Source organism: Gordionus sp. m RMFG-2023, chromosome 3 (genome assembly GCF_954871325.1).
Source record: "Gordionus sp. m RMFG-2023 chromosome 3, tfGorSpeb1-WG-v2, whole genome shotgun sequence".
NCBI lineage: Eukaryota > Metazoa > Nematomorpha > Gordioida > Chordodea > Parachordodidae > Gordionus > Gordionus sp. m RMFG-2023.
The window spans coordinates 3,104,646-3,132,066 of NC_088777.1; the positions used below are offsets into that span (position 1 = coordinate 3,104,646).

Consider the following 27,421-nt stretch of genomic DNA (forward strand, 5'->3'; position numbering starts at 1 on the left):
GTTTATCTTCGATGTCAATCTCTATCGTGGACATTTTAAATTTTAAATTATTTTGAAAACTAAACTTACAATACAGATTTTTAAAATTTAAATTTAAATTTCAAAAAAAAAAATTAAATTAGGTGACTATTATTTTAGATTTATTTATAAATATATTTTAATAATTTCTATGTGTTATTCAAATAAAATTTTATTGTTTATTTCCATAGAATTTGTTTCAATTTATAATAATTTATTAAATATATGGATATTTATTTTTAACCATACCCTTGTATGTATGTATTCTATGTCTTAGTTATACATAATTTTTTTTTTTTTATTTAACATGTATACATTTAAGAATACTACGATACAAATGAAAAATATAAATAATTATATCCTGAATAAATATTGTCATTTTCTTAGATAGAGGAGTTATTAAAATAATTCTTATTGGCTTCTGTATCCAATATAGTTTTAACGATAATAGAATAATAGTCGTTAGCGGCATTGATCCCGTATACAAAATCGTAATGATTTGAATTTTCAAATTTATGATTACCCATCAGGTTGCTAATTTTTGAAATTAACTTGTCAACGTCTTTGGGATTTGTTAGCCAGTCCTTTTGTCCCCAAAAAATCATTGTCGGAGTCGTCATCTGTCTTATATCGTGAGATGGGGGCACTATCTTATTAGATTTTTTTTTGTTGTTTTAAGCGTTTGTTTAATTTTTTTTTTGCGATGAAATGGATCTTTTTTTTTCTCCAAAACTTTAGTTTATATAAAGAAATTATAACTTATAATAATAAAAGATTTTAAATTTTGAAACATTTGACTTAAATTTATTGTATATGTTTGGATAAAACTTTTTAAATATCGACCCTACCCTTACTTCCTTTCTCTTCTTAAACATTAGGGGATTCTTATTCATTTAGATGGAACATATTTTTTTTTCTATAGATATTATATATATAATAGTTGTTTTTTTAATAAGTAAATCGCAACTTTTGACAAAAAAAATTTAACATATCACATTTTTAAGTAATGGTTAATATGGTGGATTTACTCTTCCGTATTTTTTTAGGTTTCCTAGAAATCCTAAACTGTACATGCTAAAATCATCGTTCAAAACTGCCTGACCAAAGTGAACCATGTTTCGCACTGAGGTTCCAGCCGGGTAATGCCCATAGTATACCGGTATTCTGGACTAGGTTTTATTTATGAAAAAATATTTTAAATACCCTCAATTTAACATTGTTTTAAATCGGGGCTAAGCAATTGAGAGATTTTTTTTGATTTTTATCACGAAACGATATAATTTCGGAAAAAATTAGATTAAAAAAATTTTGTTTTTGGATGACAACGCACAAAAATAAACTTTATTTTAAAAAAAATCTACATTTTTTTCTAATATATATATTCAGATCAGATATCAAAAATCTTTAAGGTTATATTAGAAACAGTTTTAATTTTCTTAGGAAAAGATAGTTAGTTAGAGTCAATGTTATATAAGAATATCTAGACTGTAGATGCATTCATTCATGGGGCATTTAGCGTCAATGAATGCAAATCAGCTGGACCCACCATTTTGGGAACCCATGTAGTAATTATTCTCATGTTAAAAACTACTATTAAATTGATAACTTGCTTCCTTATTCTCAATTAGTGTTGTTAAACGACTCATTTTTAGCCGATTTTTTAAAACGGCTAACTCAATATTTAAGCTATAAAAATATTGCCTAAGCCTCGATATTTCGATACTATATGTTTAGACCTTTGTTCCTTCTATAAGTAAAATCTTCAGGCTTGGCAATTCTTTATTGAAATTCGCGTCAGACATTAGGAATAAATTGGCCTCTTGTTTTTAAAATTTTTTTTTAAATAATGATAAGGGCAATCAAAATGGGGTCCCCAGCTGTTTTTCGTTGATGTGTCAGTCTAGGTTTTATTGTTATTATAGTTTGAATGAAATTTAAATTCAAATTATAAAATAATCGAACCAAACACAATAATAATTAATTTATCAAAAAAAAGATTTGGAATTTTTTATATGAATTTTAACCAAAAAAATTATTTTTAAATTTATGTGTAAAAGGGCGTGTTTAGTTATTTCGGAGATATACCATGAAGACCTTTCAACTGAATCTATTTTAAAATGATTTGAATGAGTTCATTATTTTCTGATGAGGTCATTTTTTAAGTTTGGTAAAAAAAAACGTAACAGGGGAATGTTTTCCCTTTTAGAAGTTTCCAAAGTAATGTAGTCATTTTGAGCCAGAAATTTTATTAGAGGTTGCGAATCCTAAGGGTCTGTACTAATATTTAAACTAACTCTTCTTTTAGGAGTTGAAGAACTCAACAGTTTGGTTAATAGTGCTCTATTTAGTTCTGAGCCATTCATGGGCCTTAATTTTTTGACCAAGCCCGGCCCAGGCCCGCAATAAAAAATTATTTTGGCCCAAGCCCAGCCCTGCCCATATTTAATGTTAAAGAAAATTCCCAAACCCGGACCATGTTCATAAGAAGTTTCACAAAAAATTTTCCAAGTCCGACCACAAGCCCATTATACAAAAATTTAATTTTTTTTATTTATTTAATGAAAATTGACATTATTTAAATATATTTTAGGCAATCATTTTTGTTTACAATACTGAAAATTTCTTATTATTATTAGAAGAAAAAAAAGGCAAATTATTTCTTTAAATTAGCAACCGTTTTTTTAAATAATCTAAATTAAAATATAATCATTAAAAAAAACTTCTTAAAAACCCAGACCCGCCCCTGACCCGCTAGAAAATATGATGTTAGGTCCAAACGGGTCGGCCCGGCCCATGAAAGTCGTGAGAGCTAAAAAAAAATAAAATGGAGGATTTGATAAGATAAAAAATAGGAGTTTTAACGAGGATGCGGTTAAAAGGGGGTGACGTTGCATATTTCTAAAATTACTCACTCCTATAAGATATATGCACTTTCCTCCTTGCTTACCCTTGGTTATTGGGGTTGGAGACAAAAATACAAGAGCACAAAAAAAAAATTAATATACACCCCCCCCCCCCTCTGTAAGAAGTTATTATAATAACGAAGGTAAACAAGGAGGAAAGTGCGTGAAATTTTTACCAAAACAAGCTGTCCCCACTCTTAGAAGAACTAAGAGTACCTAACCTTAAAAGGGTGGTTGATAATGCCCCAATACTAAATTTTTTTAATAAACGAGTGGACAAGCTAAACTAAATTTCAAATAATATCATCTGGTAGGATGGTTAAATTTTTTTTAAATTCATGAGCTGGTGGGGGTGGGAGTATTGGGGGGTTTAAAACCTGTTTATTGCAGATATTTGGCATGAATGAAAGATATGGTATTGTATTTTAAATAAAGTTAATGAAAGGGTGAATGCTGATATTTATGTTCCATTTTAGCAGGAAGAATTCCAAGCATCCTATTCTTCCTTTAGTAATTAATTAATTAATAAAAATATTGAAAAAATAATATAAGTTAAGCACCCGCATATAGGTTAATATTCTTTCGGGTAATGATAAATCAATTTCAAAAATAAATTTACTTGATTGAAATTTTTTGTATCTGTACCTCCAATCAAATACAGCAAATTGGCGCACATATTTATTACGATTTTATTTGGACATACAAATTTCGCCAACCACTTTATTATAGAGTTACTGGGGATAAATTCTTTATCACCTTGAATAATCAAATATTCTTTTAGAATAAAAAAAAAGTTCTAGCAAACATTATGTTAAACTATGATATTAACGAGATAGATAATCAACTTATAATGAAATGAATTGATTTTTTTTATTGAATTATAATATCATTATCAAAAGCTAAAAATTTAAAATTTTTTCTAACATAATAGTTATTTTCAACTGTACAGTGTATAAAATATAACTTTAACACAAAGTACCTAACATTACGGTTATAAGATCTCGAGATAATGTCAGAGGTGCCAAATATCTGATGGGGGATGTGATATGTTTTAAGTAAGCCACGGGGGCTAGGGCAAAAAGTATCCTAACTTTGCTAGCCATCTTAGGGTTCTGAGATAAAATCGAGAATGCTACCGTAGTCCCCTGAGAATGTCCCACGTAATATACGTAATCTCTGTTAGCTTTTTTAATGATAAAATTGATGATGGCTGGAATATCGTATTTTGCAATCTCGTCAAAGCTTTAAAAAAAATATTATCAGTATATGTATGTGGATAATTTTTACTGGCAAATTAACATTTATGAGAACCTAAAGAATTTTACCAGGAAGAGATAATCACCCTTCCCCCATTCTCCTAACCTATGAAGATGTCTACTGGAAGCTACTTTTTCCTATTTTTGAATTAAAACTGAATTACTCAGAAGAATATAATTGTCTTTAAACTCGAGAGAATCAAAATCTTTACTTAGCAAAATCCTCTTTGATTTCAAGAAATATATCTGTGAAATTCGATATAAATCCTTAGCTTTAAGTTTTTTAAAAAAAATTCTAAATGGCAATTCTTATTCTGTGCGTGTCTTAGAGACTTGTACAGTTTGATATCAATCTTGGAGAATAAATTTCAGGTCAGATTGGATATTCAACCTTAATCAGAGGTGCGGTGGGAATTTTAAGTCTAAAACCAAATTAATTTCAGTTAAAAGAATCTATTTTTTAAAAAAAACTCGCAATTTAAGGGTCTAGTTAGCTAAATGTTATCATCGGTTGTTCATAGTGCAATACTCGTGTAAATATAAAAACATGAATCCTATCATTATGAATCATACCTCCAATCCCAAAATTTGTTGTCATTGGTTGTGTAAGTTTTATGTTTCCTGGAATATATGTTGCCTCTTATGTCTCCTATCCAAACATCCAAACCATTATCGGCCAAAATGTACCCTGTGATAAAGTACATTTTTTTGAAAAAATATATCATAACTTTAACCAGCTTAAAAACTCAACTTGTTTGACAACTTAACTAGTTCACAAGCTAATTAGTAGTTATCTAGCTAATTTATACAAATTAGCTAGTATATGTTTAACTGGTTTGTAAACTATAGTACTCAAATTTTTAAACTATTTAACAGATGTTTTATTTAGCATACAAAGCAAGCTAGATAGTTAATATATATTTTATATTAGAAATTTTGCTTTCAGATATCTTAATATTTATGTTATTTTTTGTTTAAATACAAAACTAAAATAGCTACAATATTAAAATCATTTTTCGGTTACTTTTAATCTTTTTTACAAACTATTATTTATATATAAATAAATTTAATTTTTTATTAATTCTTCCTCAACTTGTAAGTCTTTATAATCTTAGTATTTTAATAAATTTTTATAGCCCGATATATCTTAATTTTTTATCTTAAATAGTTAATCTATTTTTTAAACTATATAAGTTATTGTAACTCTATTATATATGAAATATGTGAGCGTTAAATTATTTCACCGGCCATAGTTTTTTTTTACAGTTTGAACTTCAAATGAGTTCTGATACGTTTTCCGAAATTATACGAGTATTATCGTATTTTAAGAGTGAGGTTTAGGTTCAATTCCAAATACTGCCTTTGGGTTCAGCGCCTTTTTTTTAATTTTAATCTCCGAAAATTTATTTCAGCATGTGTGTAAAATTTCTAATAGCTACCATACGATTTTGGATAATTTGCCAAAAAACCTTTGAATCACTTAATTATTTTTAAAAATCTTGATAAATCTCTCTAAAATTTAAATGACATTGAGGGGGGGGTTTGTATTCTTAACATCTTAGATATTATTTCCGGTAGTTGTTGTTAAACTACTTGAATTTGACAATTCTATGAATTTTAGCCAAATTAATTTTTCGCCGGCTTCTAAATATTATTAATAGATGTCCTAACTGTCCTAGTATGTTATATTAAAAACGTATATTCCCATTTAATTTTGTTAAACGTCAATCCGATGGATTGTATACATCTGATTGGGGAAAAAAATTATTATTATTATATGTAAAGAAAAATAATAATTAATATAACCTGTATTTTTCGAGAGATATTTTTGATTATGATTATTAAATTTTTGAAATTTAAAAAAGAAAAAAATTATTTTATAAATTGATAAGTTAGTATATTTTGTTGTTAATATATTACGATTCTTTTTGTGTCGATTTTTTGCTGATTTTTATCGATTAATAGAGTGAATAAAATATATTCTTTCTATTTTACATTACTTCCAAACTAACCTTTCTGCCATTCCAGCCATGCTTAATAATTTTTGGCTAAAATATTGGGTTAGTCTAATTTAAAGGAAAATTAAAATTTTCATTAAATTATAATTTCCCATAATTAAACACCCTTAACAATTGATTGGAAGTTGAAAAAAATAGTACACAATGAATGGGAGGACATATGGTATCGTACCGCCTTTACTATTTTTTAGTTATAATTAGGTATTTTGTCGGCAAACTTTTCGCTAAATTTCGCTTAACCTTATAATTTGTATGCTCAAATAATAAGCTTAAAGTTTATATGCTCAAAGCTTAAAGTTTATTTATCTCAATTGGCACAGTATAAAAAAGAAGCTTTACTCTCTTAGGATAAAAAAAGATATAAAGTAAAATATGAATTATTATATAATGTTCTTTAAAGAAGTAACAAACTATTACAATTAGTTTCTAAATGATTTTGTCTAGTTTATCATGTGTATTATTTGGTTAATCAGGCTCACCCTTCCTTTTATGAATGATGAAATTGTTTTACATCTGATATTTATAAAATTGTTTTGCAATTAATATTTATAAAATTGTTTTGCATTTAATATTTATAGAATTGTTTTGTATTTATTATTATTAAAATATTATTTACATTTAATATTGATATTAAAGATTATATTTTCTTCATTTGTGTGATTATTTAATGAAATTATATGTGTATACTGAGTATCAATGTTTGTTATTATATATTATTTTTTACTATGAAAATATGACTTCACATTAATTCATTATTTGATATATAATTATAATATATTATAAGATTTAATATATTTGCAAAAGTCATTATAAGAATTTGTTTTAATTTTAATAAATAATTTAATGTTAAATGGAAAATGGAGTAGAATTTGTAATATTAATATATAAGAGGTATATGACTGAAACTTAAAGCTAAAATATGAGATTATTAGATACCTATTTATCAACATTAGTTTCACATACTTCTCAAAATAAAAAACATCTTAAATAAAAATTACTCAACTTACTGATATAAGATTTTTTATAATGAATAAAATTAATAGAGACTCCTAGATCTACATAAACCCAGCTATTTATGAAACTTATGTAATTGTGGAATGGATAGATTGCAATATTTATAATAAAATCTCTCACTTCAAACTTATAGGGGCCATTTTGACAGCCATTTTAGCTTATTAGCTTTTTTAACATTTTTTAATAGTAGTATTAGCGGCCCATAACCAGGACATATTGTATGTCATGAAATTTTTTTTTTATAATATGACACAAAATTTTTTCAATAAGTTGAGAAGAGATTTGAGTTTTCTTTGGCGGGAGGGGTAGGATGGGGCTTATAACTATTTTTGCGGTTAACGGTTCCACCAGCTAACACCCACTCATGATTATATATAATATTGTTTTTTTTTCATTTAGAATTCAGATTTTGAAATATATTTAATCATCTAAACTACCTAGACTCTGGTTTTCCAAATTCATTAAGAAATCGCACGATGTGCTGAGTAATCCATGTTGTAAGTAAACTGAGGCTTTTACTTCTACCGTATTTTTCAGATTTTTACCGAATGGAATTCTATGTAATTGCAGGAAGAATCCATCTTCCGTAACGATTTCATAATTTTCGTAAGGATAACCCTTGGATGTTATCATCTCTGCCTAATACATTCATTTAATTTTTTTTTTATTTTATAATCGTCCCCATATTTAATTTGTAAGATAATTTAGTTAATGTCAATTTTACTTCACAAAAGTATCATTTCAATCTCGCAAAATTTCTTAGGGCGGAATTTTATATATTTTTATTTTAAAAGAAAATATTTTTATTGTTTGATATTATATTGACAAAAAGTTGAATGATATATTGGGATGCAAATTTTATATCACATCTTATTCGATAAGAGATTTGGTTAAAGAAAACATGACAAACTAATAACTTTTACAAAGTGTCAAACCCATTTTAAGAAGATTATTCTTATTATTTGTTGATGCTTATAAAACTTAGACTGTCATTAGGATCTCTAGAAGAAGTGACCGCCATTATTGCCTTAATATTATTTCAAACTGAATTAATTTTTAGGGTGAATTGCTTCTTTGCAACTTTTATAAGATGATCATTTTGATAAGATCCAATTTTTATCTATAAAAATAAGAAATCTTTGTAAAATTGATCAATTTATAAATTTTTTCACTACAATTCGACTAATCATCAGTTTTTACTTTAATTCGGCCTGTCACAATTTGCAAAGTGAAAAATATAAGTATAAAATGTCATTTCAAAATTTTGTAAGGATCTGATACTTTTTCAAGTTTGAAGTCCTATATGACTATAAATTTTAATTTTAATTGATCCCCTAAAAGATTTATTAACAACTTTAATATAAATATCACACATCTGCCAAGGTCTAATTCTTTGATCCAGAGCTTATCTCATCAACTCCTTCAAAAAAAAACAACCTACCTTTTGTCATTTATTTTTATTCCGTATCCAGATAATCATATTATTTTGTTCAGGAGGATTTACGTATACCATTTGAGTTCCGGGTATAGCTATATAAACTGGTATGTAAATCATAATAATCTTCAATTTTGTCTATGTTATATATTGAAAAGATTTGTTTGTTTAGCAAGTAGAGGGATGTGAAAAAATCATATATAAGTGAAATTCTTGGTCGATATTATTTCTTAATTTTCTAAGGTTTAATATAATAATAGTCGCGATTTTTCATAACCTCAGCCAAATCTATACCATTTTTTTGAAATAATATTTTATAAAAATTTCATGTAATTCCATTTAATAATATATTCCAAAGCAAAAATGGCTGTCGTAACAATGTGTCCGTTTCAGGTGAAATATCTGGTTGAGGCCGTTCTGATATTTTATCAAGGACACTCAAAATATGCTATTCTAGACCCATAAATAGCTATAACAACTTGATGTCGAAGACTTGCAATTTATTTCTTCTTATAGCATAAGAAGTGTCAGAAATATTTATACCTATATTTTTCCATATCATACTTGTTAGTAATAAATTAAATGGAATTTTATTTTGGTTGATAAAATTTTCTCAAATCTAACAGTGTTTATGGTTTTAAAATATACATAAAATTTGTGTGGAATAAAATAACAGGAGGAAGAAATATTAAAATTAATTTTAGCTTTTTTTGTTAAAATTTAAAGGAATATAATATGACCAATTTGAAATAGAATACTTTGCAATCCCAATTCCTAAAAACTTATATATTTTTTAACAAATTTTGTTAAGGGAAGATTTCAGCTCGAGCCTAACCCCCTTCTTCGCTAGCTAAGAGCCTGTTAAAGCCACATTTTAAAATTTCAATAAAAAAAAGAGTATTTAATAAAGTTTCAATACCGAAGTCATAGATATCTCGGAATCTGTAGAAATGTAATTAAAATAACTCTCATTTGTGTCATTGAAGTCGTATGGGATTTCTAACAAAACAAATTTTATCTGATCAAAGATTGAGATCAAAACCAAAATTAATATAAACATATTAGTATTTTTTTTTTATAAAAATAAAATTCAAAGTAATTTTTACCTTTTAAAAAAATATACATTTTTTTTTAAAATATTTTCTGGAAAATAAATATATATACGTAATAGTGTCAATGTCATAATATTTTATTTATAAATTTTTTAGATTTAAAATATTTAAATAAAAAAAATTATAAACATTTTTATTACATATTTTATATATTAAAAAAATTATTAATTTTAGATTTTCTTTACAAAAAATAAAAATAAAAGTTGACAAAATTAATATAAATGTTTTCATTTTGAATATTTATAAAATACATGGGTCAACTCCCATGTTTCTAATAAACATTTAGGATGAAAATTATTTTTTTTGGAATACAAACCTATGTTAGAGTGTTTAGATTCGAAAAAATAACATATGGGTATATATTAAACTCATATCCCACCTTGTCTTTTCTAGTGTGACACCCATGATAAAAATTAGTATATAAATTAAATGATTTAAACCCTTCTATCCTATTTTATTATAGTACATTTTCGTTATGCTGATACAACTTTATTTTTGATAAAACATTTATTAAGACCCCCTTAATGTTTATGACAAGGAAAAAATGCTAACGTTCTACTATGTAGGTATGCGTTTATTTTATCCGTATCAAATAGTTATTCTTTGTTTCTCAGTTTCATTAAGTAATCGCATCGCGATTTTTTATTATTATGTGATACTTGATTTAGAGCCCTTTAGCCCTTAGACGCTGATAGGTTCAACCTACGTTCATCTAACTGGAAATAAATTAATTCAAGTGAAAAATAAAAGAATGAAGAGCCCTATAAGCGTTTGTGGGCAAGTCGAACGTACTTGTACCCACAGCATACCTAAAACTGTTGCTTAAGCATCTATAAGCTAAGAAAAAGAGTTGGACAAAAAACAAAAGCCAATACCTGAGAGTTTAATTGTATTACTTAAAGGGTGGGTGATTTTGACTACTTTGTGTAAGTCTCAATTGATTACTATCGATATTGAGATATTTAATGTATCATATCTATTCAATTTCAATTTATCTATAAGAAGAATCATCTTCTGAAATTGTATCTGATACAAATTTTTTCATTTGCACATGGTATTAAGTCGAGAGAATTTTGGGCTTTCATTTAAAATATCGCAAATGGATCTTATGCAGTTGCTTGGTTTGATGAATTGTTTATCATATCAATATATTCATGAGCTAAATTTCCGGGCTTTCTTAATATTTATTGACTAAAATCTTGGGTTAGCCCTTTTTAATAATCGAGTCGTTTAAAAATATTAAACACATCTTTAATGGTTTTGTGGTACTACAGTGATTTGCTCTTTGTGTATTGTTTTCCTTTATATGTGCAAAGCGATGTGATGGCATCGTATACCAGATTTTAAGAATTGTGGCTAACTGTTTTTTAGTGTTATGTTGAGTGGCGTATGTTCTGACGTTTTCCAGAATATATCAAGTTATTGTTGAGTTAAATATGCATAATCTGGTAAATAGAGATTTCACTTATTTTTCAAAGATTGATAAACTTGAAGAGAGCACTTCTTGTATTTTGTATTTTTATTTTCAGTACCTCTTTACAATTGTTCTTATTATGGACGGTAACCCCAAAGTTCATAATTTAATCTACTATCTTCACTGCGTTGGTAGTAGCCATAAAATTTTATAGTGGTAGCACGTATGGAGAAGGAAGCATAACATTCTCTTAAAATTTATCTACACTCTTACCCTATGGCTCAAGGTTTCTAGGATGTGGAGTAAGTTTTTAGTTTCTTCGATATTCTTGGATATTACTACCATGTCTTCTCAATATTATATTATTTGTTTTCCTATAAGTAGCACATCTTTGGATCCTATATCCATTAGTATCAACAACACAAAGTGCTTTCTTAATGACTTTATTTATTATGTCATTTAAAAATTTAAAAATTATGGGGCAATTTAGGTTTAATCATTTAATAAAATATCATTGTTAAATTTTTTGTGGTTGGTTTGCTAAATATATTTATTATATGATCGAAATTAGGATACAAGTATATAGATATTATAATATAGGAGTAAACAAATTCTCTAAGGTCCATATTCATAATCAAAATAATTAAGTAATCTCGATCTATTACATATTCATTCACTAATAACTAAGACCTCTATATAGGGAAGATTTATAAATAAAATACATAATTAATGGCACTTAATAAGGCACATAAAAAATTAAGAGTCAAATATATTTTGTTTAATTTTTTTTTGAAAACCTATAAGTTATTTCTTCTATACTTTAAGCAAAGATGGGGAACATATATTTTAAGCGTAATGAAATTTATAATTTGTTTACATTTCGACAATTGATACGATTTATCCTCAAGTAGCTTGTCTTTAGGCGAGTATATGCCAGTAGATTTTTTACTGATTTTCACATTTAACATTGCTAAACCATTGGTCCAATATCCTTTTATTTCTTCTTTCTCTTTTATTTCTTCTTTCTCTTTTATTTCTTCTTTCTCTTTTATTTCTTCTTTCTCTTTTATTTCTTCATTCTCTTTTATTTCTTCTTTCTCTTTTATTCCAATATTCTCGTGTATCCACACCGGTTTATTTTTAAGGAGAATATTAGCAGTTGGTACACTCGAGATCTCTTCAATTTCATTTTCATGTATTTTTACAATCTTTTTTTTATTTTTCTTAATTTTTTTTTTCTTCTCATCTTTTATTATTTCTTTTTTTATCTTATTCTTTTTAAAAATAATTTTTCTATTTTCTTGTCATTTTTACTCAGTTCTCTGATTTTTCATTTTTTAACTTTCATTTTACCTTTTTTCATCCTAACACATTTAAAAAGTTATATTAAATGAAATTGATGTAGAAATGAAAAAAAATACTGTATCTAGGTTTCTCTCTATATTTTAGGTATAGCTTAGTTTCCCTAAGTTCAGTTAGAGGAGATTATCGAAATTTGCAGAGGATACAAAAATATGTTTTTAGATTTCGCCTTTATGAAAGGAAAATTTATTTTATCGATGAGAGTGAGTTTTCATTATCAATGTGACGGTAATATGAATAACGCAAATAAGAGGCTATCATACAAGGGATAAAGACAACAAATTATTCAATGCTACTCTCAAAATTGTAAGAACGTTAAAATTCGAGTGCCTTGATGCCTTCTGCAATGATAAGCAATTTACATCTGGTAAATCAAATATAAGTCAACTCTATAAAAACCATGATGATCTAATTCTATTCATATATGTATAATTATTAGTATTAACGGCCATCCCAATATTTGAGCCAAAAAAAAACCAACAAGTTTCAAAATATTGTTCCTAAAATCTCCAGGCATGCATAATAATTTAGGCTAAAATTTATGTTACTCGATTTTTAAAAATTCAGTCGTTTAACAAAACAAATTGTTATAATCCAGCAATTATTATTTATCATTTAATTATATATTTTAAACTTTAAATATCTTTGTTTTTTGATTGGAATAACTGAATCATGAATTAGCATGTACTAATCAAGTATTAAACTATCTCATCCAGATATTCTTTTTATAATTTTGGTTCTAGTATGATGCCAATCTTGCCAAAGAAATTTTTATCTTAAGCTGTAAAAAGAGAAATTCGCTCTAGCTACCTTATTTATATAATATCAACCCCCCCCCTCCTCCTACACACCTCATTGTACGTTTACTACTTTAACCCTTTCCCTTACGAAAACAATTTTTCTTATATCTATTGCAGCATTTTAATTTTCATAGAAAATCTTTATTTTTTAAATAAAAACTTTGAATCTTAATGGCTAATTATATTAATAATAATAATAATTACTAAAATTTAATTAAAAACTGTAAAATCTTAAAATAGTACTATCTGCTTTATTTATTCTAATTAACCCCTCCCCCACACCTCATTAGATATCTGCACTGCCCGGCCCTTACCCCTCCCATGTCGGCCCAAACATGTTTCCGGGCAGTGTTTATTTTAAAAAATTATTTAGGTTCAGAATGATTCTGGACGGTTATTTATCTTAAAATTTCGCGCCGAGCCGCGTCGGGCTCAAGTTTTTTAAATTTGATGCATAAAATTTTGCCAAATAAGCTCATATATTTTTAATCTCTTGCAAAAGGCGATAAAATTTTTATTAGTAGAATATTAAATAACTTCAGGCCAGGTGCCGCGGACAAATAATTATAAAAAAAATTCGGTTGGGATCGGGCCGGATGGCACATATTTATTTAAAAATTGATCCGGCCGAGTGGGTAATAAGGCTCGATGCAGATCACTAACTTCTACCATTTTAAACTTTTCAATCGAAAAAATATTTTCTATCTATTGCAACATTTTTTGTAGACGTAGCATATCGTTTTATTCTGTATCCATTAGATCAGCAGTGCTATGTGTTTCTTTAATGACTTTATTTAATGTTCAGCAAAAGTGGCGATAAGGTCCAACATTGTCTTACTCCTTTTATTTTATTCTAGAGGAGGGGGAATTCTTAATTTTAAAGCATGTAAATAGGTTGCAGTAGTAATTTTTCTAAGTTTAAATTATATTGGGTTCTTGGCCGCTTTCTAACAGGGTTTCTCACAGAACTCCGTGATTAACATTATCGAAAACCTTTCTAGAGCCAATGATGGTAAAGTAAAAAGATAGTTTATATTTACAACATTTTTGCATGATTAATTTTAGGGCTAGTATCGACTCTGGCATGTTTTTGCCGGGTCTGTATGCATATATGGAATTAGGGAAAGGATTGGTTGTGGATTATAGAATTTTATTTTTTAAGAGAACCATAAAAATCTTTGAGACACAAGATGTTAGTGCTACTGCCCGGTAATCTACAAATTTATGTAAAAATTATTATACTTTATATTTATGAATTTATCAATTAAATTTCTTAGATCCAATAGAAAAAATTAAAACAATGTTTCATGTTGATATCCCCAAAATAATTATAATAATAAAATTCGAAATAATGATCGATTTACACATTAATGTGTCAATAATGTAATATTTGTGTATATGACATAAATTTATTCACTACTTACAGGAGTATAAGGGGATGAACAATTTGGTTTATAAAAATTACATTTGAAAATTAGATTTTATATGAAATATTTTTACAATAAATTATCATTCTTATTTTATTATTAATTTTTATTTTGTATTTTTAAAAAATTTCTGAATTTTATATCAAGTTTGAATGTGACCCAATTCAAAGGTATTTACACAATATTTGCGAGTTAAAAAAATCTAATCAATTTTTAAATAAGAATCGATAATTCATATTATGATTAGAAATATTAAATTAATTTGCCAAAAAAATTTAATTGATTTTATTAATTTCATCGGCCTGGCCCGTGTATATTTAATAAAAATTAAAATACGGCCGTCTTCAGGTCTTTGATATATTTATATATATGTAATATAAAATCTTTTTTACCTTTTTATTTGAAGGTTAGATAAAAATTCTTGATTTGGTATATTATAATCTCTAAATTTTAAGAATCAATTATTTTACTTAAAATGAGAAATTTTGCTATAGGATGTGTAAACAGAAATTCGCGTTGGTCGCTTTATCTTATTACCCCTCTCTACTCCTTTAACTTTTTACTAATTTGACCTTTTCACATTTACGAAAAACAAATTTTTCGATTATTTAAGCATATTTATTTTACTAGAAAAAAAAAAATCCTTCCCTCTCCACCCTCTCCATTTAATTAATGAATAATAATACAGCAATAACTTTAGTAATTGAACACTCTTTGGGCAATTCATCTATAGTTTTAATTTGTTGCAAAAGATGGCATTTGAAAATAATGATGATTTTAGATGTTATAAGATATTACATAAATTATCCATTTTAAAGTGATAGTGCTAATTTTCTACAGGCGTTCACTATAATGGGTTTTTTCCAGTTTCATAATTTGCTTATATTATTTTTTGTATGATAAAAAATATCATTCATATTAAAGGTTAAAGACGCAATAATAATTTTTTTTATTGATTATTTTATGTATTCTCAGAAATAGCTTATACCAGCATTGTTTTTTAAAAAAAAGTAAATTGGAAAAGTAAATCTAGGAAAACTCCATAGAAAGTAGGCCGGGGTTGAAGAATGTAATTTTTGAAGAAAGCTATGGCCAGTCATAGTAAAAAATTGTTATCTTTTTTATTGTCAGTTTAAATAATCCTGAAATATCCATGTTCTTAAATATTTGTATTTAACTTCAAATTTTTTGTCAACTATTGCTATAAGTCATTTTTAATATATTTTTGAAAAATCTTTTTAAAAACACTTCCTTTATATACCCTGCCATTTCTTCAATTCTCTATTTTCAATTTTTCCCACTGTTTTCATCTTTACCCATAAAAAAAGTTATGTAAAATGATTAGAGTGATATTATATAGAAATATCACAATATACAGTATCTAAGCTATTAACTGTATTTATTTATGCCAGAAGATATCACTAAGTCCAGTTAGGGATAATGTCGAAAAAAATATTATTAGTAAAGAATAGGCGAATTGGTTTGTGGATTTCATTTATATGGAAATTTTTCTAATATTTTTATCGAAAGCAGGTTTTTTAATATCAATATGACGTCCAACTATTCATAGCCTTAGTTTGCATTTAATATTATGTTATTGGGATTATCCTCAAATGGCCTGTTAGAAATAAAGTATTCAACGGAACAAGGCAATCAAAGGGGCATCCTAATCTTTTAAATTCTCAGGGCTGGATGACAGTGGATGGTGGCAAGCTGTTGCTGTCCAAAGGGAAAGGGCTTGAGATAGGTCAGGACCTATAGAAGTGGATACATTATTAATTGAGCAGCTATACCGGATAAAATAATGGTTAAAGGGAAAGTTGTAGCTGGGATTGGATACCAGTACCAATTGATATGCTAAGGAGGGTGGACTGATGCCAGAATTTTATGTTCAATATATTTTCAAGGAGCCTGTTGATTTTATGAGAAATAGCAAATCACTTCATTTATAGATCGATGTGGATCCCAGGGCGTAGATGATTCTGGGATTATTAAAATAGTTTTTAAAAATAAAGAATTGATGTGCAGGAATGTAATTAAATTACATGATTAATTTAGACAAATTACTCTGGGATTTGTTTAAAATAGATTTGTTAGCTTTTCTCCCCCCTATGGGTGATCCAAGATGTGCCATCAATACATTATAATAAATAATTAAAATTAATTCTAATAGTTAATAATAGTAAAAATTAACCAATATCGAATTTCTACTTTTACTTATTTCATTTCATTTGATTTTATATTATAACATTCAATTAACTTCTTATTTTCCTTATATAAACTAATACTTTTTATATATAAATTTTTTTTAGATATTATAATCTTTTGTTTAATTATAGCTTTCCACATTGTGTTTTCATCATGGAGCAATGAATACCTTTTTTTATTAAATCCAAATATATTGCAAAAATACATCAATATCAAAAAATAAATTACGAATCAAACTTAGGCTATTCCATTTTTCCTCCTAATGAACATAATTTTATCAGCCTAAGAAATTTCCTTAATAAAAATTTTAACTTAGCTAATTATTTCGCACAGAAACAAAACTAAAACGTTCAGAATTTAAAAAATATTTAAAAGCTAAAGATTTATGTTGAATTTCACAAATATCTTTCTTAGAATCATATCATCCTATATATATTCAAAATTTTCTATGAGGGTCTATCGGGGCCTGATTCCTCCTTATATTTTATTGGCAATAGATTTTTTTTTTAAAAGTGTGCCAAGAAGTGAAGGTATAGTGTAGCCATTTGGCAGATTGGATACATATTTGCGTCGAAAGGTCTATCGTAACCGTGATTGAAAAATAGATCGGAATGTAGTTCTTATCGTATTTCTGGACATTATTTTTTTATGAAGAGCAAATGGTTATTAGTGTTTAAGCATTGGGAAGACAAGTGTTCAGGCATCTTACAGTTGGTACAAATGGTTATAGATTGGTATTCATCGACAGCTGATGTTCATAATTATCTTTAAAATTTGTCCTTAGATTGATGGGAATATGTGAGAAAATCGTAAATTAAGAGTTTCCATCTGTTTAAGAAAAGAGTTTACTGTTATAGATATTTTTAAAAATGGAACACTATGAAAGTTTTCCCTATATAATTTAGCTTTATATGGCTTTTAACAAATTATGATCAGGTTTCACTTATATTCAGAGTAATGAGATCGCTAGTAGTCGTTAGTAGCGCTTGATAATTTAAGAACTTGGAAATCGATAGTATTGATTGATAATATGTTTTATTATTAACTATTTATCTAAACAGAATTCTTTCATATAAATTAACAATTAATGTTATCTATTAAACAAAATTAGTAAATTAGATAATATAAAAATTTAACAATAATACTCTTTTTCTGAAATAATATATATATATATCAAAATTAAATTACATTTAATATAACTAAATTTCCAATTTACATAATATCACGATCTATATTATACCGTTAAACAATAATTATTTAAATGGACATTATATTAACGCTTAAGACAATAATAAATAAAGAACTTTAAATTGAATTGTTACCAACATGTAACACATAGTATTACTTTTTTATAGCTTATTTATGAAAAATGTATCTAAGAATTGAAAAAAAAGTATAATGTTTCTAAAAACTTTTCTTTTTTTTCACTTAAGAGGGAGAGAGTGCTAAGATATCCCTTCAATGGGATATTTTTCTATCACTTCCTAATTAACATCAGGCCATATACCTCGCGTTTTTTTAAATATTTATCAATAATTAAAATTTGAAACTAGAATAAAAAATAATAATAAGAACTTGCTGGAGAAATCTACCACTAATGAATCTCGTCTTAAGGTATATAGCAACCTGAAACAGAGCAAGAAACTTAAAAATAAATATATTTAGTAGCCAGTTCGGATTCTAACAAAAGTGTAATTAATCTTTTAATTATTTCAACTTTTTTTTAAGTTAATTTAAATTTTCAAAAATTGTCTATTAGAAGAGTTCTGAGCAATGCCTTCTAGACCCCCCCCCCCTTCTCCTCTCCTGAACTAATGACGCTGATAACCTTCTGGCGACTAAAATATATAAAATGGATATACTTTCAATATATATTGATTAAGAAGATACCTCCCTTGAAATTTATTGAACCAATTGATTCCAACCCCCCCCCCCTTCCGGTTTGTCCTCATATTAGAAGGCCTTGAAGTATGAAATTTTGGAACGCCCAAAGCGGATCAAATTTAAGAGCGAAAACCAATATAAGAAACATTTTAATTTTTTAGTAACCGGAAATATAATCGTCGGGTGAAAAGTGTTCAGAACCAAAACCCTAACCCCCTTTTAGTCTAGATTTCAAGCTCCAAAAATATTTCTTCAAGATGGTACCATACATTTACTTAGAGAAGACAAGTTACTTGTGTTTATTTGAATAATATTTGTATTTAATCACCAGGGTGGCCTAATGGGTTATGAGGTATGCTTGGAAACAGAAGGACGCAAAAGGACGCAGGTTCAATCCTGGTGAAGAGCAAAAATTTTCGGGTTTTTCTTTGATGACGGATGTGTATAGACATATAATAAGATGATTTTTTGAGCTGAGAAATGCCACCCCAGCCACTGACAGCTTGGAAAGCCGGGTTCTAGGATACTTGTCCAATAAACCAAATAGGATGGCCAGCTGAACTCGTGGGTCATCAAGGATGATAACGATCTCTTGGCCAGTGCTAGGATTATGGTTACCTCGGGGATCGTTCAAGCACACAATGGACATGTGATTACATTACTCCAGTGGGAGATCCATCAGGATTGATACTGCGGTGGGAAATCAAGCTTACAATGGAATCAATGAGAATATTCCGGTGTACTCCGGTGGGGATATCTGTCGATATTGATGGTTTGGTGTAAGGATACAAAGGATATTTGTGGATATTGATAGTGTGAGACCAAGATACAATGGCCTCGATAACAATACTTCTGGGAGATCCAAATGAAATCGATCAGAAATATAAAAATAATAAAGTTGAGAGATTGAAGGAGCTTACCACCAGAAACGGTGAAAGCTAAAAAGGAAAAAAAAAATGTGTATATATTTAATGGATTTGGGTGAGATTTTCAGCAGAATTTTTTTTGGAAGAGATTTTACATTATTTTTTAAAAAAAAAAAATTTAACTACACATTTTCTTGCAAAAATTAAATCGCCATTTTTCTGAAAATCTTTAAAATTATATTCATTATTTTAAAGGAATATTTATTTAAGGAATATATTTATTGACTTAAATTCCTATTCATGAAAGCTTAAAGATTTGTTATTGAGTAGGAAATAGGAAATTGCTTATTCAAGACCTCCTACTTGGTTATAATATACCTAAAAAAATTAATAATAGTTTGCTATTTTATTTTATTTTTTATAATTGGTTGGATGTAAGAGAAATTTTTGTGTAAATTATATTTTTTTGTAAAAAAAAAATATATGCATTATATTACAAGGTTGCAATATAAAAAATATAAAAATTATTATATTTATGTTAAAATAAAAGATCGTTAACCTTTAAACCCTCTTTAAATTGTAATAATTTAAATTACGAAGAAAAAAAAAATTATTTCTTAATATTTAATTTTTTATTGAAAAAAATGTTGAAAATTATCGCTTTTCTACTTTCTCTAGTCTTATCAACCCACGAATGTAAATGAAAATAGTTATAATCAATAATATCTTTTATGCAATCTCTAAATTTATCACAAAATTTTTGGTTTCATTTTATTAGTTATGGAATACGACGATTTAAGTAAATAGTTTTTTTTTTCTTTTTCTTTTGAAATAAAATAATATTAAATTGATGATATATATGGTGAATTCCATATCGAATCAGCCAAGGTTTCAACCCGAACCCTTTCAATTTTTCTTAAATTTTGTACACTAGTAGTATATACATACTATAACTAAGAAAAAAAAATGAAATTTTACCTTCCAAAACTGTTAGCTAAGATATGGCCGTTTAAAGCGCGGAAAAATGGTACATTTTTGACAAAAAGCACCTCATTTATATTTAAATATCTCGAGAAATAATTATGTTAGTAAATATTATTAAGTAGGTTAATAATAGTTCTTTAATATGACATAAAAATAAATATGATAGAAATTTGATTAATATCGAAAACCGAATGTACAAAACCGAAAATGGCCATAGAAAAAAAAGGTTTTTTTTTTCAAAATATTTTTTCTATAAATATATATCACACTGCTTTATATTTGTACAAAATCCTAGACTAGGATGAACATGGGTTTAGGAGTTATGACACTTTATATAAATTTTAACCCAAAATATTATCATATGTAAATTTAATGAATAGTTATGAAATAATGTTAATTTAAAAATTATGTCTAAATGACAGTCCCTTATTTTTTTTTATCTTTATCAAAATTTTTGAGATGTGGCTAGGATAGCTATGTTTCTAACTTTAGTTAAATTTTGTCTATAAGTTACTTGACAAAATAAATCTAAACATATTTATAACTTTATTTGCCTCAAATCATTACATATAAAATAATACAATCAAAAATTTATAATTAAAATATATCTTATATTATAATCATCCAAGGAATTTTAATAAATTATGACCTTTGTTTTCGCCTAGAAAAACATGGAACTTTGTATTCCAGAAATTCTTCTTGCTCTCAAAAATCTGCTTTCAGGATGACTTTCTATGTTAATATATTCGTTATTGCTCACAAATATATAATTTAATCCATAGATATTATTTCTTGCATAGTTAAATAATTCCATTGTTGTCAATATGTGATGTTCATATGGGCGTTGCAAGCTTGCATGAGCTGCTATAAAGGCCCCTAAAATGTCGGAGGGATTTTACCTTGTGCGGTTTTAAAAAATGTCACTCTGGGTTTATCCCAAAATCATTTTCATTGTAGAAATATATGAAGTCTTTTTTATTTTTATATTGGTTACTGCTTCATCAGAAAAATAATAAATTTTAGCCACTCTATCAAATCTTTCCTTCAAGAATACGATCAATTTTTTAAATAAATAAAATAAACATGCGTTGTGCTTTAAACAATCTAAAATAACCACTAAATTTACATGTTTTATTATGTTGTTTCACATAAATCATAAAAGTGTGGATAGTGGCCTGATTATTAATCTGATTAAATCCTTGTGCATGGTCCTCCACTACAAATGCATAGTTTTCTGAAAAGTTTGCAATAACTAAGAATTCGCCAACATTTAAATTGAATTTTAAAAAGTTTTGAATTAATGATTATCATGAAGCTATAAACAAGAAATCAAATTGTTTAATTATTCAATTAAATAATCTACAAATTGGTCGGCGTATTTTGTCAGTGTTTCGAGAGTAGATCGATCAACAACTATCCATTGTTTGAATGTTATATAATCTATAGAATTCTCGTCAAAGAATATTTTAAGCATTTTTTTTAATTTTAAAGATAGGGGGGAAAATTTATTGTTTAATTTTAATTATTGTAGATTATTTTATGCTAAATGAAGCTCATTATCCTAGTCACCTCTCAAAAATTTTGTTAAAGATAAAAAAAAACTATGGGCCTGTCATTTAGACATAATTATTAAATTAACATTATTTCATCACTATTCATTAAATTTAAATATGATAATATTTTGGGTTAAAATTGTTAAATTTTAGCCATATAAAGAGTCATAACTCATAACTCCTAAACCCATGTTTATTCCAGTCTAGGATTTTGCGCAAATATAAAACAGTGTGATATCTATCTACAGAAAAATAATTTTGAAAAAATACCTTTTTTTTATGGCCATTTTCGGTTTTGTACATCCGGTTTTCGATATTAAACAATTTTCTATCATATTTATTTTTATGTCATATTAAAGAACTATTATTAAGCAACTTAATAAAGTTTAAATTATTTTTCTAACATAATTATTTCTCGAGATATTTGAAAATAAATGAGCTGCCTTTTGTCAAAAAATGTACCATTTTTCCGCGCTTTAAACTGCTATATCTTAGAACAGTTTTGGAAGGTAAAATTTCATTTTATTCTTAGTTATAGTATATACTACCAGTATACAAAATTTAAGAAAAATTGAAGGGATTCGGGTTGAGAATTGACCTTTTTGTTGTTGATTTGATATGGAATTCACCATATATTTTTTTAAATATATATTTACAAAAATTTTTTTTTTAATTTTTAACGAAACTACAAACTAGTGTTGTTAAACAGCTATGATAACCGATTTTTAAAAACGGCTAACTCAATATTATAGGCAGATAAATATTACGCGAGACTGAAAATTTTCATAGATAGCACCAAGATTTATACATCTAGAAAATTTTAATATAATATCATAATTAATTATAATTTTTGTGATTTATTATTTTATTTTTGAAATTGAAATATATTTTCAATTTGTAATTTTTATTTTCAATTTGCATTATAAACCTAAATCACGTGTTAATAAATTTAAATTGTCATCGCCTATGGATATCCAAATCGTTGAAAGTGATTTAGACAATGATATTAAAGAAATGGAAGATACCAGGGAAGAAAATGTTCTTAATAGCTATAATACAAATTTCCCATTCCCTAGATTTAAAAATTTTTTTTAAATATATATAAAAACCAAAACTGGCTTAAAATTTATTTGTTTAAAATGTAAAATAATATTTTCTCAGATCAATCCAGTAGCTATAACCTCAAGAAACACCTAAAGGTAAATTACATTCTAATATTTATTTTATAAGACTGTTCATGCCAGTAGTTTTAAAGAAATTGAAAAACATCTAAGACTCTAAATCCAAAAAGACTAATTCAATTCAAACCAAATTAATTAATAATACAAATGGCAATATTTATCAGAAATTGGCTGATAAAGTTATTGTATGTCTTAGGTTGATAATCCATCATTTACCATGATGATTAAAACTCTATCACCTTGGTACAACAACTTTATGTCGCCAGACACTAATGAATAAGATAGCAGATAACTTTAAAGTGATGAAAGTTATCAGAGATATTACATATATGTACCACGGCAGATATTTGGGCACATAGCTGAAGGTATTATTAATATTTATAAATTGATCTGATTAAATATTTTTAAAGCTTATTTGGGAATCACAGGCCATTGGCTAGACCCTAGGACTTTAAGAAGAAGATCTGTAGCAATAGCCCTCAATAGGATAATTATATAAGATAAAATACTCCCTTGCCCTCAATTGCTAGTGTCGCGAGATTATTTTCTTTCTTCTGATAGTGAAACCTCTAAAGACATATCTAGATGCTTGCTAGAAAATTTAAAAATAGCTGGACCTGATATTGCTAATGTAACGGCCTATTGTGCAGATAACGCATCTGTAAACTTTGGAAAAAATCAAAGTATTAGGATGTAATTGAAAAACCATAATTAATAATAATAATATATTAATAGGTTGTATATGCCACATTTTTTATAATTCGTTTAAAAAGGCTATAATTTTTCTCAAATATGATATTGAGAGTATGGTAATTAATGATATAATCAATTTACCAACTCTACAAAATGTGTTACAATTTAAAAGAATTGGTAGAATGGAGAAATTTAGAATTATCTTTATTACTTCGCCACGTACCAACACGCTGGCTTACATTAATCCCAGCGATTGAGCGGCTGCTTAAGTATTATCAATCCCTTAAAGAATAATCAGCAACCCCACCAATTTTAAAAAATATTTTTTAAAGATATGATCTTGAAAAGGCATATTTAGGTGTTGTCCTTAACGTTGGCACTTTAGTCATTAACATAAATTTACAATTACAATCGGAAGATGTATTTTTTGAGGAATATTCACATTTTTATTCCTATTATTATGATAAATTATCGAAAAACAATCACATGAATAATGCCCAAGAAAATGGATTTCCTTTCTAATAAAAACTCGCCTTTGATTGAGAAAATATGCAATTTTATATTTTCTATTCCGCATTCAAATGCGTCTTCAGAGAAAATATTCAGTCTAATGACTACATCTTGGCGAAAAGAACGTAATAGATTACATTTATCATCATTGGAAGCTGAACATATGGTTAAACAAAATTATAACTATTTATGCAAAGAGTTTTCAGACTATCTCCGCAATGCCGATGGAAAATTTTTGCTTTCTCTTTTAAAATAATCCATAAAATAAATTAATATAATGCTATATTTATAAACACGGGAAAATAATACATCATGATGGTTTATTAGTAAATCAATAAAATATATTAAATAATATATAGTCTCAGAAATCTTGTTATATTATATATAACATATTAACTTAGATGAGAATGCTGTATCGATTAACCCGGTCTTGGAGGATATGGGATAACAAAGCCCCCCATAATTTACTATAAAAGAAAAACTCACGTTTTCAAGTAAAAAAATATCTGAAAACCTGGATGGGATAGGTAAAGGTCAAACATTCAATGCATACCATCTTTAATTTTTAGTGTTGGATTCGCGTCTAAATGTTTCTATCATCAGATGGGATAGGTACCTGCGGCGCCATTCATAATTGAGCGGGTTCTAAAGAGGTTACTTGGGACGACGCATTTATGTTCTGATTCTAACATTTCCGTATCGAATAATTTGGTTAAAAACATTAATATTAAAAAAAAAAAAATTAGAATATAAAAATTTAATAGGTTCATTTCATAGCTGGGAAATTCTTTAAATTCCCATAATGGTTCGCAATAGATATTTAGAACAGTGAAAATTTAATTATTATATTGGCACTTACATTTATTATAAGTGATTCTTGTAAAAGTTACATTCACGGAAACAAAAAATTGCAAATCTATTTTTTCTTCAAATTCTTTCATATCATTCCGACATTTTTTTTTTGACCTTTAAATAAGGTAAGCGAAGTATTTTAAGGAAATATATAATATTTTAACTTTTTTCCCATCTTTTTGGTTATTTTTTCAGAATCGAACTTTTTCCAATGGCGCTATCATAGAAAGATACGCATTTAAATCAGGTCTAGACTTTGAAATGGGAGGCTTTTGAAGGAATAATCATGTCCCGGTTAAATGTTTGACCTTCTACAAGGACTAGGGTTAGTCATTATAGATTGAATATTTGTGGTTGGCTTTCATCTAGTTATAAAAATAAATTAACAATTTTCTTTGATTAGATTTCACTTTAAATCATATAATTATTGTTTAGTTAAAGGGATCATTTGTAAAAGAACTGGCCGTAGACTATCAGCTGTAATACCTGATATCAGGTGTGAAAAAGAAAGTAAATATCGAATAAAAAAAACATGACATTTTTTTAATATACATTCGATACAATATTCATTTATAGATGGCGATATTATATACACCACCGAAGGTTTTTCTGTATTATTAATAAATTGAATTATTTATAAATTGTTATATATTATATCCTCTGATATATTCAATATTAATTTATTTTTTTTATAAAAAAATATTAAATATTTACATTATTTTTAAATAAATTCTTTAAATAGGAAGTGTTTCTTCTGTTATAATAAGTATTGCCTTTACGTACATAAGAATTCCTTTTAAAATATTTATATCTCTTATAGATTACTACATGCGTAATCATGTCTATTATATCCAAAGTAAATATATCCTCAATTTATTAAATTATATATTTTATCTTTATGTTTTCAAAAATTATCCAGGTTCAAATTTATGGATTGGGATAAGTAAAATTAATAAAATAATATTATATATATATATATTAATATAATTATAATTTACTAGGATTGTATAGACACAGACTTACTATTAACCTTGGTATTTATCTAAAATATTAAGAAGAAATCAATTGCATTGCTTACATTTAATAAAGAACAAGAAACGACACCTATTGGTAAAATTTACATAAATTGTTCATTATAAAATAGCAATTTGCGACCAGTTCAGTGGACAAATTCTTAATTATATTTGACCAACGTGTTCATTTTTTTTTCCAGTTCGTTTAATTTATTTAAAAAAATTTATTCTAAGTCCGATCTGCAATAATTTTTTGGGTTGAAAGCAATCATAAATTGGACAAATTATTTAGGGGTTTAAGAAAAATATTTTGGGGAGAGATTTTTCAGGACCTTAAAAAAATAAGGTCCTGGAGCTATAGTTAAGTAATGGCTAAATGTCGGCTAATATGGCCTAATCTTTAGGCCTCCTGCAGGAAAAAACCTATTAATATTAGGGCGTTTCAGATTTGAGCTGCTATCTAAAGTGATCGTTTTCGGCTAAAAACTTTGTTTAACCGATCCCAACTATATGGGGCATAGTTTCAGGCAAGGCCTCATTGAGTTAGTTAAAATGGAAACATATAGTATACATATATTCTAAAACATTTTAAAACACCTACTCTTTTTAAAATAAAAATTTCTAATTATGGTCGTTTTGTGGCCAAATAATTACAAAAAATAATCTTTCATAATATTTGTTTCCTTAATTTTTTTATTTATTTATGTATACATTATTTTTGGATTCACAAACTTTATTTATGAATTAGTTCATAATTTTTATAATCACATGTATATAATACGCATTAACCTTAACTTTATAGTATCATCTAAACTCGTATTATTGCTTAATCCAAGTATATTATTTTTAGTTTTTATCAAATATATTTATTCTTTAAAATATTTTTATTCTTACATATTAAAATTAATTTAAAGGAGG

General features: G+C 26.8%; 1 protein-coding gene across 3 annotated transcripts; it reads right to left on the bottom strand.

Moving 5' to 3' along the window:
• Positions 1-321: 321 nt before the first annotated feature.
• On the bottom strand, positions 322-25,633 carry LOC135927592 (lysosomal acid lipase/cholesteryl ester hydrolase-like). 3 transcript variants are annotated; one of them, XM_065463680.1, is made up of 9 exons: positions 25,498-25,604; positions 25,192-25,323; positions 24,053-24,101; positions 7,647-7,848; positions 4,751-4,865; positions 3,901-4,163; positions 3,541-3,695; positions 1,047-1,187; positions 322-668 (listed from the first exon to the last, which is right to left on the bottom strand). In XM_065463680.1, exons 4-9 carry the CDS (start codon positions 7,840-7,842, stop codon positions 402-404), a joined length of 1,137 nt encoding a protein of 378 aa, XP_065319752.1. In that variant the 5' UTR covers positions 7,843-7,848; positions 24,053-24,101; positions 25,192-25,323; positions 25,498-25,604; the 3' UTR covers positions 322-401. The 3 variants fall into 3 exon arrangements, with proteins under 3 accessions (XP_065319752.1, XP_065319750.1, XP_065319751.1); XM_065463678.1 differs by lacking the exon at positions 24,053-24,101 and having other exon boundaries at positions 25,498-25,633; XM_065463679.1 differs by lacking the exon at positions 24,053-24,101 and having other exon boundaries at positions 25,125-25,323.
• Positions 25,634-27,421: the final 1,788 nt, after the last annotated feature.

Excerpts from the sequence above, each read along its gene's own strand:
- LOC135927592 (XM_065463678.1), bottom strand. Across the intron at positions 4,866-7,646 it reads TTTGGAAAACCAGAGTCTAG|GGTACATTTTGGCCGATAAT; the intron begins GTAGTTTAGATG and ends ACTTTATCACAG. Across the intron at positions 4,164-4,750 it reads AACAAATTTTGGGATTGGAG|CTTTGACGAGATTGCAAAAT; the intron begins GTATGATTCATA and ends TTTTTTTTAAAG.